The 15341-nt window shown below is 35.0% G+C and overlaps 1 protein-coding gene across 1 annotated transcript in view; it reads left to right on the top strand.

Annotated features, from left to right (window-relative positions):
• Positions 1-6119, top strand: part of LOC140163138 (uncharacterized) — a 29744-nt gene extending 23625 nt beyond the window's left edge. The window contains exons 3-7 of the mRNA XM_072186514.1: positions 1030-1104; positions 1731-1901; positions 3536-3667; positions 4332-4467; positions 5735-6119. Of these exons, the coding sequence (XP_072042615.1) occupies positions 1030-1104; positions 1731-1901; positions 3536-3667; positions 4332-4467; positions 5735-5769 (549 nt within the window). The 3' untranslated portion in view covers positions 5770-6119. The remainder of the gene's footprint in view (positions 1-1029; positions 1105-1730; positions 1902-3535; positions 3668-4331; positions 4468-5734) is intronic.
• The last annotated feature ends 9222 nt before the right edge of the window (positions 6120-15341 follow it).

The raw sequence follows: 15341 nt of genomic DNA, 5'->3' as shown, positions 1-15341 counted from the left end.
TTTTATAGTAAAAAAGCAGACGTGCGAGAGAATGCTCACACCGGATCCCTCATACACCAACTCGCTCCTTTATGTTCACACTGGAAATTATGTCAATCATGATATGCTTTAAAGGCATATGATATCATTTCCATAAGAAATAGAATTGTGTTTACTATTTTTTGGTATAAAATGTCAGTTTTCACTGTCTGATATGTCCTCTTTTAACTTGGGCCCAACAGACGAGGCAATACAAAGAAAATCGCTATTTAATACCAGCGCATATGTCGCCAATGCAAGTCGGTCATTCGAACGTGAGTCGTGTCGGATCTTTTGATATGTCACAACTGCCCGCACGCCATGTACATACTATGTTATGAACATGGAGTAAGTGTTTGACTAATATTTCCATCGTTATAATTAAACGACGGTTCCTGTGTTTTATTCAAAATCTCGGATTTTGACTAAACTACAGCACCTAGTACCTAGTGTCTTGATTTTTGCTGGGTATGTTTGTTTAATAACGCACATTATAATCGTGTAAAAAAACCCAGAATTTTGAAAAATATTGAGGGCGTGCTCCTTAGCAAATGATTATGCAGATTTACCCTGCTCATCTCAAGATACTCTTCATTTATCAAAGTTAGAAATAAAAGCGCTTGATGCCTAATAATAATGATAATTATTGTTTATTTGTTAGCATTTATGCTTGTTTAAACAGTTGCTCCTTCCGGGGCCACATTTGGGTCCTGATGGGACCAGACTCAGACAAGCCGGGCTATAACAACCATAATAATGGCCTTAATTTAGAAGAAAAGGAAAGAAACATAATTGAAGGAATTGAAGGCCAGTCCCAAAAATCGAATGCACAACCGGTAGATAAACCATGAGTTTACCATCAAGCATGAGTGCTGCACAGTTTTGATTCTAAAGATAATTATAATCTGTTCTATCCTTGTTTAGTTCTACGTAGCTGAGTAATAGGGATAGGCCTAGTACCCATATTATGCATTAATTCTAACGATCGGTTTATGGTCTTTCCTTGCTTAGTTCTTTGTAGCCGGAGTGATAGGGATATCCATATTATGCTGTAATTCTAACGATCGGTTTTGGAACAATTGCATGGTAAGTAATTTTAACTAAAACACAATAATCTAAAAATGTGCCAATATTCAATGGCACATTTTTTAAGTAAAACAATTGTCTCACACATTGTTGTACATGTCTACTTTCCCAAGTAAAATCATGGCTTTAAATTGAAACATATATGACAAGTATAAAAAATTGTGTAAACATTTCCTAAAAGTCTAGGATAAGTCATTAAAATTGCCATTAGTTATTTTTGAATTGAAAATGTTGGCAAAAACGACGAAAACAGCAGTATTCAAATAGTTGAAGCCCCTTACAAATTATCTATGACACTAAACAAAGGTTCCAAAATCTGAATCTTTACTTTAATTTTGATGATTTTTACTATCCTATTTACTATGTGCAAATCACTGAAAAGTAGTACCTACGCTATTATACTTTGCATAATCATGATAATGCGTGACTGCCGCTTACTCAGAGAATGTTTGCAATTAAGCTTTCGAGTACGTTGGGGAAATACTATCCGCGCAGCAACAAAGACTTCGCGCATTTTAATTTCAAAAGTGCCATAATAGAACAAAATATTTATGGGTCATCCTCGTTCAAAAATATTTATGGGTCATCCTCGTTCAATAACAATTAATTTTTGTTGTTAATTTCAGTCTGGCATATTCGTTGCTTTTTGTATCATCGGAGCCTTGGCAGCTTTAGGATTACTAGGCTGGGAAGGTTGGGTTGCCAGTGAGTTTGGAAAATACAATGATTACTATTGCCTGATTACATCAGTCACAGGCGGATTTGCGGGCACCTTCGGCGTTGGGTGCGCCGACTATGTGAGTTATACTGCGTTGTTAAAAACAAAACAAAAACAAAAACAAAAACAAACAAAAGAAACTAGGAATTTTTCGATTGTCAAAATATAGATAAGTTTCTTGTTGCCATAGTTCAAATTCTCATTACATGTCAAAATGTCACAATCCTGGAATATTGATTGCCACCAGCCAAATTCTGTAATATGTGACCTGCTACCACAAAATGACCGTAAATTAGTCGCCATGCCAGTTGGTGGTTTCAAGACATCCTGGCTGACTGAGATAATGTTTTTTGCTTGCCGCGCACCTGTACAGGGTGTCCCAAAAAAGAGGCCCCTTCTTTTTCACCTATTTCTTAAAAGTTGATCAAATATATTTTGGTATGTAAAGAAACCTTTAATTGTTTGCATAAATATACCAAAAGAATTATTTCAATCGGATCACAACTTTTGAAGATATGCCCTTTTAAAGACAAGTACCCGTTTTTCACTCTGTCCACGGATAGCAAACAGAGTGTTTGGGATGGGTCATGCTGTGGAGTGGCCTGTAAGATCACCAGACCTCACATCACTTGATTTCTTCATTTGTGGCAAAATCCAAGATCTTTGCAAACGTATTACTGCTATATTCTCAAGTATCCGGCGCACACGGTTGGTACGCTACGCAAATGATGCAATGAGGACTAGGGCTGAAACCTGTATTCGTCAAGGAGGCAACCAGGTAGAGGGCAGAGCAGCACAGTAAACTCTCTTCAAAAGAACAAAAAACAAACTAAACAGCCCTTTTCAGGGCTACCTTTTATTCCAAAAAGAGAAATGACAATGAAAAGAAAGCAAGAAACAATAAAGTAAGAAAGTAAGAAACATAATAAAACAAAAAGGCATAAAATAACCGAAAAAAACCCATAAGTAATTGCAAGTATAGCAAAAGAAGTCCCATCCCACGTCAATTTCGCCCAAATTAATGACACTTAACAAAATCCATAACCCATAAGCCCACCGGTAAAGCCCATTCCCTGAAATAAAGTTGTTATTTTATAAAGTTATCATAGAGGAATGTTTTATATTCATGCATGGTATATGTACTTTTCAATCTTTGAAGCAGCCAAACCTCCTCTGTGGACAGAGTGAAAAACGGATACGTTTCTTTAAAAGGGCATATCTTCAAAAGTTATGAGCCGATTGAAATAATTGTTTCGGTTTATGAAAGCTAACATGTAAAGGCTTTACATACCAACATATACTTGATTAACTTTTCTGAAATAGGAGAAAAAGAGGGCGCAACGAGGGGCCTCTTTTTTGGGACACCCTGTAAAGCCAATAGTATGTCCTTCGTGAACAGCCTTTTGTGCCCCCATTCACAAAAGAATTGTGTTAAGCAAAGAACATCATCACAGTGGACAGGGCGTCTCAAACTAACAACTTGAGACTTTACACTCATTTCGTGGTAGCAGGTCACATATTGACTGTGCCTTAGATTTGACAAATCAGTTTATATGGGTCAAGCAACAACATAAACCAAACAGAAAAAAATTATTAATTATGAAATCTTCTAAATTCATCTGCAATTGATCGTAAACAAATATATACTTCACTCCTTGTAAATAGATTGATTTATTATTAACTTATTTGTTTATAATTTATATTTGTATACAGGAACTTGTGTACTATTTGCGTACCAGTGCAGCCATTATTGGAGGAATCGCGTTAATAGCCGCCATAATTGGAGGAGTCATGGGATGTATGCGCTTCTGTAATAATGGAGACACTCAAGCAGATCGTATCGTGGTACGTCAAGTCATCTTATTTACAGACCTAATTCACCGAGTTGCTGAACAACATCAAAATTCATACAAAAATGGCTAATTAAAGTTCGATCTATTATACTTGCACTCGTCTAAATCGCTTGATGTGTATATAGGGATGGTTTATTGCAAACTGTTATTCGGTATTCTGTCATTTTCGCAACAAATAATTGTTGATCTGATGGTAGTGCATTTAGATCAAATAGTTTGTACAGAAAATATTTCAAAAAACATGTCATGTCTCAAAGCTCGTTTTTCTTAGCCGTCCAGCTGCAACGACAAATTCGTTTTTATACCCCTTTTTTGCCTTACTTGGTTCGATACTTTCATTGTTAAGGTATAAAACAATTGATATTTGTACATCAATTGTGTAAATGAACTACAATTTGATTCTGTGTACTTTTGAACACTAGCAAATGACATTTTGAAATCAAAATTAGGTAAAAACAAATTGTACCCCCACCCAAAAAAACCCCAAAACAACCCCCCCCCCCCACACACCCCCCACCGCATTTCACATTTGTGTTAGAAACTTGGGTTTTGAGATATAACATTATTTTTAGGCTCATATCAGGATGTGTTCAATTTACCAATTTTTCAGTAAATCAAGTATCAGGTTTTTTTAATGTTGCACTTTCTTTGTACAGTACGGTGCCGACCCATACTCCCAGAATCCACCGCCATACTCACAGAGTCCAACCGCATACAGTTATCCACAGACCCAGGCCCCATCGTCGTATGGATATGGACAGAATTCAAGCGTCTATTACAGTGGACAAAGAGGTTGGTTTATTGATTGATTGCATGCTTGTGTGTTTGTCTGTTTCATTGTTCATTAGTTGTCTCCAGCAGGGGCTATTTTAACGTGTCTCACTGTCACGTTCGTGCCGAGATAAAATATTCGTGCAGTGACAATTAACAATCCGTGTAGATATGCTTTAATAGTAGACAATGGTAGAGCTTTTCTTACGGTCACATTCAGGTAAAAATGTCAATTTTTTTAATTTTTGAAACGCACTCTACTTCATCAACACTTTTATCTCATTGCACGAACGTGACAGTGAGACACGTTCAAATAGCCCCTGGACTTTGGTCGGATCTTCAAAGGCGAAGTTTTAAACTCTATTGTTTATTCAATTATTGAAACTATTAGAAGGCTTAGGTATATGATGGGTCATCTATTCGCTAAATGGAAGTAAGAACCGAGTCAAATTCTGACATTCTTGATACCGTGAGCTCGTTTAATTAACCCTAACTCCCTCATTGTTTGTGTAAGTGGAAGGAAAGAAGGAGGGAAGAAAAGATATGAAGAGAAAAGTTGTTTTTTGGGATAACAGCGCAATCGATCACATGGGATACATGGGTCTTGCAGTCGGCTTTTGTCCTGGATATTATCTTAAAAATCAATGCCGGGCTTCACCCTTCATAACCTTTGATGGCACGCGTTGTTCTAGGTAAGCTGGGCTTTAAAAATATCCATTAAATAAGCGCAAAGGGTGTTTCTACGATTACGCCATGTCATTTGGGTGTGCATACGAGCGTTTTAGCCTAGGGGGATTTAATTTTCTTCGGAAGGGGTTGGTTATAAATATGTCGGTGACTATAGCCAATTTTGACCCCCCTCCATCACTAGCTAAAAATACGACCCCCATCCCGGCTTATAAAAATTTGTGTACCCCTTCCGTCCACACAGACTCAAGACAAATTATTTGAACGAAGGCGCGGAGCTCACACAATGTTGATTGTAAGTGTAAAGAAAGTGCACGTACCGCACAAACATTTGTATTGTATGTGTAAAGATTGAGGACAAAACTTGATTGTAAGCTTAAAGAATGCGCGCGTAGCGCAAACAGATGTTGAGCCCTTTATAATTTTATAACCCCCTATTTTGGTGCCAAACATATGACCCCCTATAATTGCTGGTATGAACATTCTATGACTCCCAGTATATTCATGACCCCCTCCATTCTGCACCAACTCTACACCACAAGGGTTATTATACATTAATGAATAAATAACATTATTTTCTTTGTCTGTTCTCTTTCAACAGCTACCTTTCAACCTGGCGGCTATATGTACCGATAGTAACTTGCTTTCTTAAGGGATGATTCTGTTGCAAATACAATATTTTAGACGGGTATATTTATTTTTCAATTTTTGTTTGTTTGAATAATTCATGCTAATTTCTGACAGAGTTCCATGTAAAATGATGCACGAAGTGTTGAATCACCCGAGAAGATTAATATTATTTTGTTTGTACAGCTGACATAATTACAGCTTTACAGTAACGTCTTGAATTAAATTTCGTGATCCTAGCATCCGTTTTTTATGACATTTTTCCAGTAGATATCTACGAAAAAAGCTTATTCTCAAAATTTGAGTTGATTCCGATTTTGCGTTTGCGAGTTATGCATGATTATGTTGATTACACATGCTCCATACAGGGTGTATCAAAATGATTGGTACCGAGACATGTGACATTTTCAAAAATATATCAAAAATATAAGATTGCTAATTAATATTGTTTTTGTACTATAAATAGAAAGGGCATATGTTAACTTATTGATCTAATAATCTGACGATGAAAGGTTGATGCATCTGGGAGCTATTGTCAATTAAACGAAGATCGGCGTAATCATGGTTTTACTTATACACAACAAGAAGGTGAATATGTTCACTGCTTGAAATGTTTATTGCATACGTGCTCTTAATTCAAGTCAATAAGGTATTACGGCTTTGACATTACTCTCAACCAATAAATATTGATTAGAACACATCGTGAATGAAGAAATAGGCAAGGAAAAAATAAAACATTTCCAAGATCTTCAACATAAATATCATTCTTGACAGGTATTTGTTATAAAATAGAGCGCAACAGCTTGGAAATGGTGGGCTACTGATCCAGCGTTACGATGAAAAGTGTAAAACACCTACTTTCCTTTAGAATTACGTAACTTCTGAACCGAATGTGCTATCTTTAAGATCTAAAATTCTTAGAGAAGATAAAACTATTATCATTTCAAATATGCAAACAATTAACCCCAAACTGGTACAAAACATAGTAAAAAAAATCTGCAAAAATGAAAAGTCGCCGGTACCAATCATTTTGATACACCCTGTAGGCAACTGTTGTAATTTCGTCTGGTATACCAGAACGAAATTAAAAGTTGACGATATTTTTGCTAACCGAATTAATCTGCAAGAAATTTTTGGTACATAAACATTATGTAGCTAGAGGTTTCCAGTGGTATAAAAATCTCAACTTTTTTTGAAAAAAAAGTAGGGGATGAAGCTGTGGATCACGAAATGCCCTTTTAAGGGATCCGGTACACGATATTTTGTTTTCGTACATCATTTTTGTTTCATTTGTCATCATTTGGTTTATTCCGTTTTTACATAATTTAGTGCGGAACAAAACAAAATTTACATTCAAAAATATGTTTTATTTCCGCAATAAAAAAGAACGTACAAAAAGAAAATCGGATCCGGTAAGATGTATTACAAAGAGGTTCTATAGTCATTACAATTATCTCTGTTATGTAATATGGGATTCCACGACAGTTTTTTTAAACAAATGTGAAGAGCAGTTCGAGATACCCTTTGTTATTTAAGTTTTTACCCAGTGCTCAGCTTACCAAACCTAAAAATACAACACCTGACAGATATGCAGATGGGATATTCTTGCCTGAAACCCTAGAATGTTTAATTGTAGCCCCATATAGAAATAAAAAAAAAACACACCAATAACATACCGAATGAAGAAGTACATGCAGAATGTTTTGTAATTTTAGGGTATCAATATAAATAACTCAACAACAGCAACAACAAAAGCAACATTGTATTTGGACATCTCGTGTAAAGTGAAAGTCCTAGAGTATGAGTATAGTACCAAGTATTTCAATCCGTTAAGTTTATAATAAACTCGTGACATAACGTAAAAAATCGTTAATAAGCATATGTGCTTATTAACGAGTTGCTCTGACAAGAACTAATTTTTACGATCGTTTCTTATATTTTAATTTACAATTATCTATATTTGTAAAATTAAAAAAAATTAAAAAGATTAATAAATTACCCTAAATACTCGTTCTTGAGCAATTTGATAATAGACACATATGCTTATCAACGAATTTTTACGGTACTGTTTATCAGAATAATGTAAAATTACCATATTGCGATTTTGTTAATTGAAAGCAGGACAGTTTCGTATTTTATTTTATTTTATTAATTTATAAATATTACTTTCTTTCTGCACAACAAACTTTATCAATTTTTCATACTGTTTCATAAACCAAAAATGGTTTTGTTAAAGTTTGTAGCAAGTTTTCTAGAATATATTTATTTTATTTGTATTTTGTATCATGGTTTTAGTTGGAATGTTTATAATCTTATAAAGTAACTAAAGTTTTACATTGCATACATGTGATATAAACTTTGTGCATTATATTTTTGCAAATTGAAACAATTATAAAAACTAATTTTACAATGGATTTGGTTTGATTTTTTTCATATTCAAATCTCATACATATATTGATGTTCCCCGTGATTATCTTTATGTTTAATGATATTGTATTTCGATTTTCAAGCTCGATTGAAGCTGGATTTACACATGGTAGCTTTGCAGAAAAGTGAATTAGTTAAGGGTAAACAAGGTATTGTTGGTCGAAGCAACCAAACAAACAAAAAATCACTCTATAAATCATACTTTTAAAACTTGCGGCTATTATTGAGGTAAACACCTATCAGATTACAGTTGTGTATAAATGTACTATAATTATGTCGTATAATAGATACAAGTATGTACAGTAAGTCCCGTCAAAAAATCCGAACAGGGTTACAAATATAGATGAGGTGACATGTGTTTACATTTGATACGCCCTCTGTTGGTTTGTGATCAAAACTGTCAGGCAAAACACACTATAGTTTACATGGAAGAAGTTGATTTTTATTTATTAACTTTGGTTTCAAAGCAAATAATACTAAAAATTTTATCAATCTTGTTTATAAATGCATCAAACTATATACATAATATCACACAAAACTTCAAAGGTTTTTAAAAGTTGAGTTTTAAAGAGATTTATGTGGTCTGTCATAGACACTCCTGTGTTATTTTGCCTGGGTTGAAACAACAGAGGGCGGTCTGAATGTAAACATGTGACATCATAGGTCAACTCATCTATACTACAGAGTACACAGGTGTGCATTTGGGCCCATATCAAGGAAAGTATACACTTTAAATGCACATATATTTTCTTCCTTTCTTATGCGGAATAAAATAGAATGTATTGTAAGGCATCACATCCAATTTGGTCCTATAGAACTATCGGTGACCGGTTAGGTACCGATGTCTCTTAACATCACTCCCTGGAGAAAATGGTATCAAACATAATAATTAACAGTTGCATAGTGTTATTGTTTTTCATTCAAATAAAAAACAAATGCACTTTACAAATGTTCAGGATACGATAAAAAGTGCCATCGGTATCTCTTCGGGCACCGATAGCGCTAAAGGACCAAAGAGATGTTGTGCCTAAGGTCATTGTGCTTTACGGGTCAATGTAGTGTAATTATTTTACACTTCTTTCTAAATGCCTACTGTTTAGTCGTTGTACTCACTGCACACTGCCGAATCCCGGATAAATATAAATCAGTCTTTTGTATTAAAATATGACTATGGAAGGCGACGTTCTTGTTATTGTCGGTGCCCGCGCTCGGCGAATCGCTCAGGATATATGGATGATTTATAGTAATTTGGTATTATGCATAAATCATGACAAATAGACCTTGATATATAGTGGACAGCACGGCGTTTGGATTTTCAGGACGCTTAATATAATTTACGTTTAAATATATTTTCATACTCCTTAAATTTGTCATAGTTCTCTTATAATAATAAAGTAACATTGAATCCACAATATTGTGATATTGTACAGTATAGAAGTCATTCTACCTTTGTTTGAATAGCACCCATATTATAAACATCCCATCCATCTGCACATGCACCATGAGCACTCGCGGCATATAAAATAGTATGGGCGTGTGGGTGTGTGTGGAACGAGCAACGTGTCACAGTGGTCAAGTGCATTGACAATGGTGCAGGATTTTCCAGGTTTTAAACCCATCTGTATATTAATCTTTATTTTTATTTGCACATGTTATAAGAATTATGAGATACAGTGCGCTTTCGTAGGCATAAATTCCCCATTCCTATTCCAGGGGAATTTCAAGCTTAATTTTTCTCAAAAACAAACAGGAACTGTACATGAGCTGGAATTTGCATGAATACAACGCAAAAGAAACTTTTCTAGGCATTGTTGACCAGGAAAGAAAGTTTCCAACTATGCAGACTTTTGAGACGGTTCGTATATATATTAGAAGATGCAAAATTACCCATAAGGCATCCTGTTTTACCACCGTGTTCAGCAACTCATCATCACGACACTTGTAAACAAACTGTGCCCAAGTTTGATTGACAGATGACGTCAGGTGCAAAGTAGTCATTTTAATAATATGTCTTCAATTATAACATAATAATCTGTAATTTTTTTTTTGATCCAGACTATGACTAATTCTGTTGAGGTTCTGAACAATGATTACCCTTTAAATCAAAGTATAGGAAGGTTCTGGGTGCCAATGTTTGATTTAGTGAAGCATTTTTGTTGTACTTTACACGTACCAGAGACTTGAGACCTGCACATAAATGATAAAAATGTACCAAAAAGTAATTACACCCCCCCCCTAATTAATGTCCATTATTCCAAGATGGTTGATCGTATGCCAAATGCGAGATATGCATAATAATAAAGTAACATTGAATCCACAATATTGTGATATTGTACAGTATAGAAGTCATTCTACCTTTGTTTGAATAGCACCCATATTATAAACATCCCATCCATCTGCACATGCACCATGAGCACTCGCGGCATATAAAATAGTATGGGCGTGTGGGTGTGTGTGGAACGAGCAACGTGTCACAGTGGTCAAGTGCATTGACAATGGTGCAGGATTTTCCAGGTTTTAAGTGGAATATTTTCTAAGCACCATGCGGCCTGTACACAAAGCTGAAAGATGAAGGTCAGCCAAATCCAATGATATTTGGTATGTAGTCTAGCTAGGTCAGATGGTTCACAACTATGATAGTAAAAAATCAGGTGACCCCCTGGGGAAATTCCATGACCCCCTAAAATTGGCCCTCTTTTGACCTGCCTCAGAATTGATACAGATAAAAAATGAACAACATTTGACATCATGAAAATGTCCTTTGAATTAACCTGGGTCTGACAGAAAGTTGAACATATTGGAATTGAACTATGCTTTATAAGATGACCTATTCAGAAAAATTTATTTCTTTTGATATAATTACGTAATATCATCGTGGAATTTGGGCAAAAACAGGATTTTTCATAATTTTGAAAGTAGCGAAAAAGAGCATTTTCAAATCACATTTTCTGCTATATTCAGGCTAACATTGGATCAAACCTTTTGGATAATATAACCAACATGTTGTACTTCTGAAATATGTTTAAATTAGCGTGGGACCTTTTTCCTATACTGCAGGGGAGTTTGTTGATTTTGGCGGATTTTCCGTTTTTTTCTTTTTTTGTAGACTCAATTAACGTTTTCCAATGTATAAACATACTAATTATTTTACATTCACAATACGGCTTCAATTCTCAACCAAGGTTATTATTGATTTAAGTTTGATAACTATTTTCATGTGGATTTTGCTCTTTTATTATAGTGGAATTTGTTAATTTTCATGGAATTTGCATATGAATCTCCCTGCTAACTAATGATATGAAACTCAGGTTTCCTAGATTGATATGATATTTATTTTGATTGCTGATTTTAGAAATATGTTTCTAATAACAGAATGTGTTTTTTTAATGGAATTTGTTTTTCCAAGGAATTTGAGCATATTTTCGAAAGTGGAATTTGCAACCAACATTACATGTACACTGTTTAGGTAATAAATCATATTTAAAATAAAATTGACTAATATTTAGTTAACTGTTAGATCAGGCAAAAAACAACAACACATTTATAACAAAACAAAACAAACACCACGCCATACTTCATATAATATCTACTACCAATGCAATTGGCATTTATCACATTTGAAATACACTTGCAATGTACAAATTGTTGAACATTTATTAGTTAACTGTTAGATCAGGCAAAAAACGACAACACATTTATAACAAAACAAAACAAACACCACGCCATACTTCATATAATATCTACTACCAATGCAATGGAATTTTCATTTCTTTTCAAAGGCGAATTTGATAATATGAGTTATCTATCAAATAACATGTACAGGTACTTCAAGCATTGTCTAAAATTGAATGTGAATATGTACATGTAATGATGTACGTTTACAATATCTCATTGAGCGTGAGACTCACGCATTCGGGGACTTTATCAGGTGTCAGATCTATTGCCATTTGGTCTAATACCATTTGGTCTAATACCCATTTTATCTACAGACTTGACATTTAGTATGGAATATTTTCTCGCAAAATTCGAGGACTGGGCTGGAATTTCGGACTTTATGCAAAATTGTTCTGTTATTATCAAAATCAAATGTATAGGGGTTTGAGGTGATACTTCCTAAACTTTGTCAGCAATTGGCATTTATCACATTTGAAAAACACTTGCAATGTACAAATTTTTGAACATGGGAGGAGATTAAAATATGGCTCTTAAAAGTGGTACGTACTCAGAAAGTTTAAATGACCCCCGGGGGTCAAATGTTATAAACTTATGGTACAAAAACAACTGCGCGGATGTCTGGTTGTCCAATGAACTCACGCTGCTTCTTTGTGTACAGTAAGATTGTAAGGGGCCATTCAAACTTTCTGAGTGGGTACCACTTTTAAGAGCCATATTTTAAAGCTCCTCCCACTTTCAAAACTGGTAAATTACAAGTGCATTTCAGTTCTGATGAACACTTATTGGTATTAAGGTTCAGTAAACATCACCTTAAACCTCAATAAATTTGATAATAACAGAATGATGTTGCTCAAATTCAGAAATTTTACCCCACAAAAATCCAATTCAGTCTCCTTAAAACCGCAATTTTAGGATAATTCACTACATTATGAGCGCCATAATGTAAACTAATGGAATTTGGAAAGCACATTTTCTGTCAAAAATTATGTTACACCATCTCCCGACACACCCCGATTAATATTTAGCCCGTGCGGTTTATGCAGACCCCTTCCAGACCAGTCTTGGGATTTTGCAAAAAAATATTCCATACTAAATATCAAGTCTGTATATATACAAAAGGTCTGGTACCAGAAAGGCTAATTACCACGTCTAATAATCATAATTATAGTCTAATGTCCATTTAGTATAATATTGTTTGGTCCATTAACCAGTATGTCTATTGACCATATAGACTAATAACCATTTGATCTAATATTTTTGCCCCCCACATATATGTGGGGCTTATGTTATCATCCAAATGGTTGACTGGTTGTTTGTTTCTTTGTTTCTTTGTTTGGCTGTCCGGGCGGAAGCAAATTCATTAATCCACTTTGCAGCTTAAACGTAATAACCTATCAACTTCAAACTTGGTTTGGTGATTGGTCATGGTAGCTTGATGTGCTGTATAGTTTTCTGTCATGTTATTGGCATATTTATGAATATTAATGAGCTTATTTGCATATTTTGCCTACATTTTGCAGCTGCATTTTCATTAATTCACTCTGCAGCTTAAACGCAATAACCTATCAACTTCAAACTTGATTTGGTGATTGGATATGGTGGCCTGGTGTGCTGTATAGTTTGTGTCATGTTATTTGTATATCAATGAATATTAATTAGCTTATTTGCTTATTTTGCCTATATTTTCATTCATCCACTCTGCAGCTTAAACGCAATAACCGATAAATTTCATTATTATGTTCATTCATTCATTCGGCAAAATCGACAAGAACAATAAATATAATCAATCACAAATTATCACAAATTTAGCATATATGAAATACATGGATACAAGCAAAGACACCAAAAAGCCGAAATGCCAGGATAACCCATATAAAGTCTAGCTGCAAATGTGTAAACTTATTTCCAATGGGGTCCAACATAAAGACAAGACGGTGCCTGGGACGTACGGAGGACAAAACAAGCAAAAGGACAGAAAGGAACAGGTTACACAAATGCAGCTGACTCTTGGGTTATGTTTTCAGGGTTATTAGGAGTTAAGAAAACCTAATAATGATAATATTGGATGGCTTATTTCGCATGATACCGTAACATATCGGATTCGTCATACAAATATCGAACTCGCCGTTGGCTCGTCCGATATTTTTATGACTCATCCAATATGTTATGGTATCATGCTCAACCATCAATATTATATCAAACTTGGTTTGGTGATTGGATATGGTGGAATGATAAGCTGTATAGTTTTGTGATATTTATGAATATTGATGAGCTAATTTGCATATTTTGCTTACATTTTCATCAATCCACTCTACAGCTTAAACGCAACAACCGATCATCTTCTAACTTGGTCTTGTGATACATGTAGTATATGGTGGCCTGATGTGCTGGATAGTTTTGTGTCATGTTATTTGCATATATTTTATTGATATTAATGAGCTTATTAACATAATTGCATATTATTTGTTGTTTACACACCTTTGGGTGGGGGCCACCTTAATTATGTACCGCGTAAATTCTAGTATTATTAACAATCTGGCGTAATTACCTTTGATTTAATAACCGTTTGGTCTATTAACCGTATGGTCTAATAATTTGCCAATTCATCAAAAAAAATCGTCTACAACTGGTTACGGGCTGTAAATATATGTAAATGAGACGGGCACGTGTATAAACATACTACATTCATCAAATATAGTGTACCCAAAAAATTAAGAAGAAGACATATGCGGCCTGCATGTATTGAAAGTGACATTTTGCCGGGCTATTTGTTCTTCTTTTCCGGTCTTGGTAGCTTGATGTGCTGTATAGTTTTCTGGTATATAAATAATATAACCGGTATAGGCTCATCATGCATCACCGGGGGTGCCACAGGCATGGGACATGGGCCAGTATGAGTTATCTGTCACTCCAAACTTTTAAAACGAAATAGGTTTCTATGGGGTTGACCCATAATTTTCATGTAAAAAAGGGGAGGGGCCTTTCAGGTCTGTAAAGGGGTGGCCCCGAAAATTTTTCGCGATTTGCATCAGCCCCCCCCCCCCACAAGTGTTTGTGAACGGTCCCTAGACTATTGGGTTTTGGTCTAAATGGTACCAAATGGTTATTGTACCAAATGGTAATGGGACCAAGTGGATGTAGTAAAATCTAACAAATTCTCACGCATCATCAAATTTAATTTAGGGATTCATTCATGAAAACCACGCTTATACCAGAACATTTTGTGATACTTATATACTATTTCTTCATCATATACCATTATTTCTCCAACTGAAATCCCTACGCACGGCAGATCAGCCGGTCCTAAACGCTGGGCCATATATCGCCGTTGTATAGTCTCAAACAATCAAGCGCGCCGTTAGGTAGCGCCATGTATGTAGGCATATATGAATGTAAATTATTGACCAAATACAGCCAAAAATGGGATATTTGGACATTAAAAAGTCACTTCTAGGTAAAAACTTGCACTCAGTTGTTAT

Source organism: Amphiura filiformis, chromosome 10, assembly GCF_039555335.1.
Source record: "Amphiura filiformis chromosome 10, Afil_fr2py, whole genome shotgun sequence".
NCBI classification, from domain to species: Eukaryota; Metazoa; Echinodermata; class Ophiuroidea; order Amphilepidida; family Amphiuridae; genus Amphiura; species Amphiura filiformis.
This window is presented reverse-complemented; position numbering and strand designations above follow the sequence as displayed.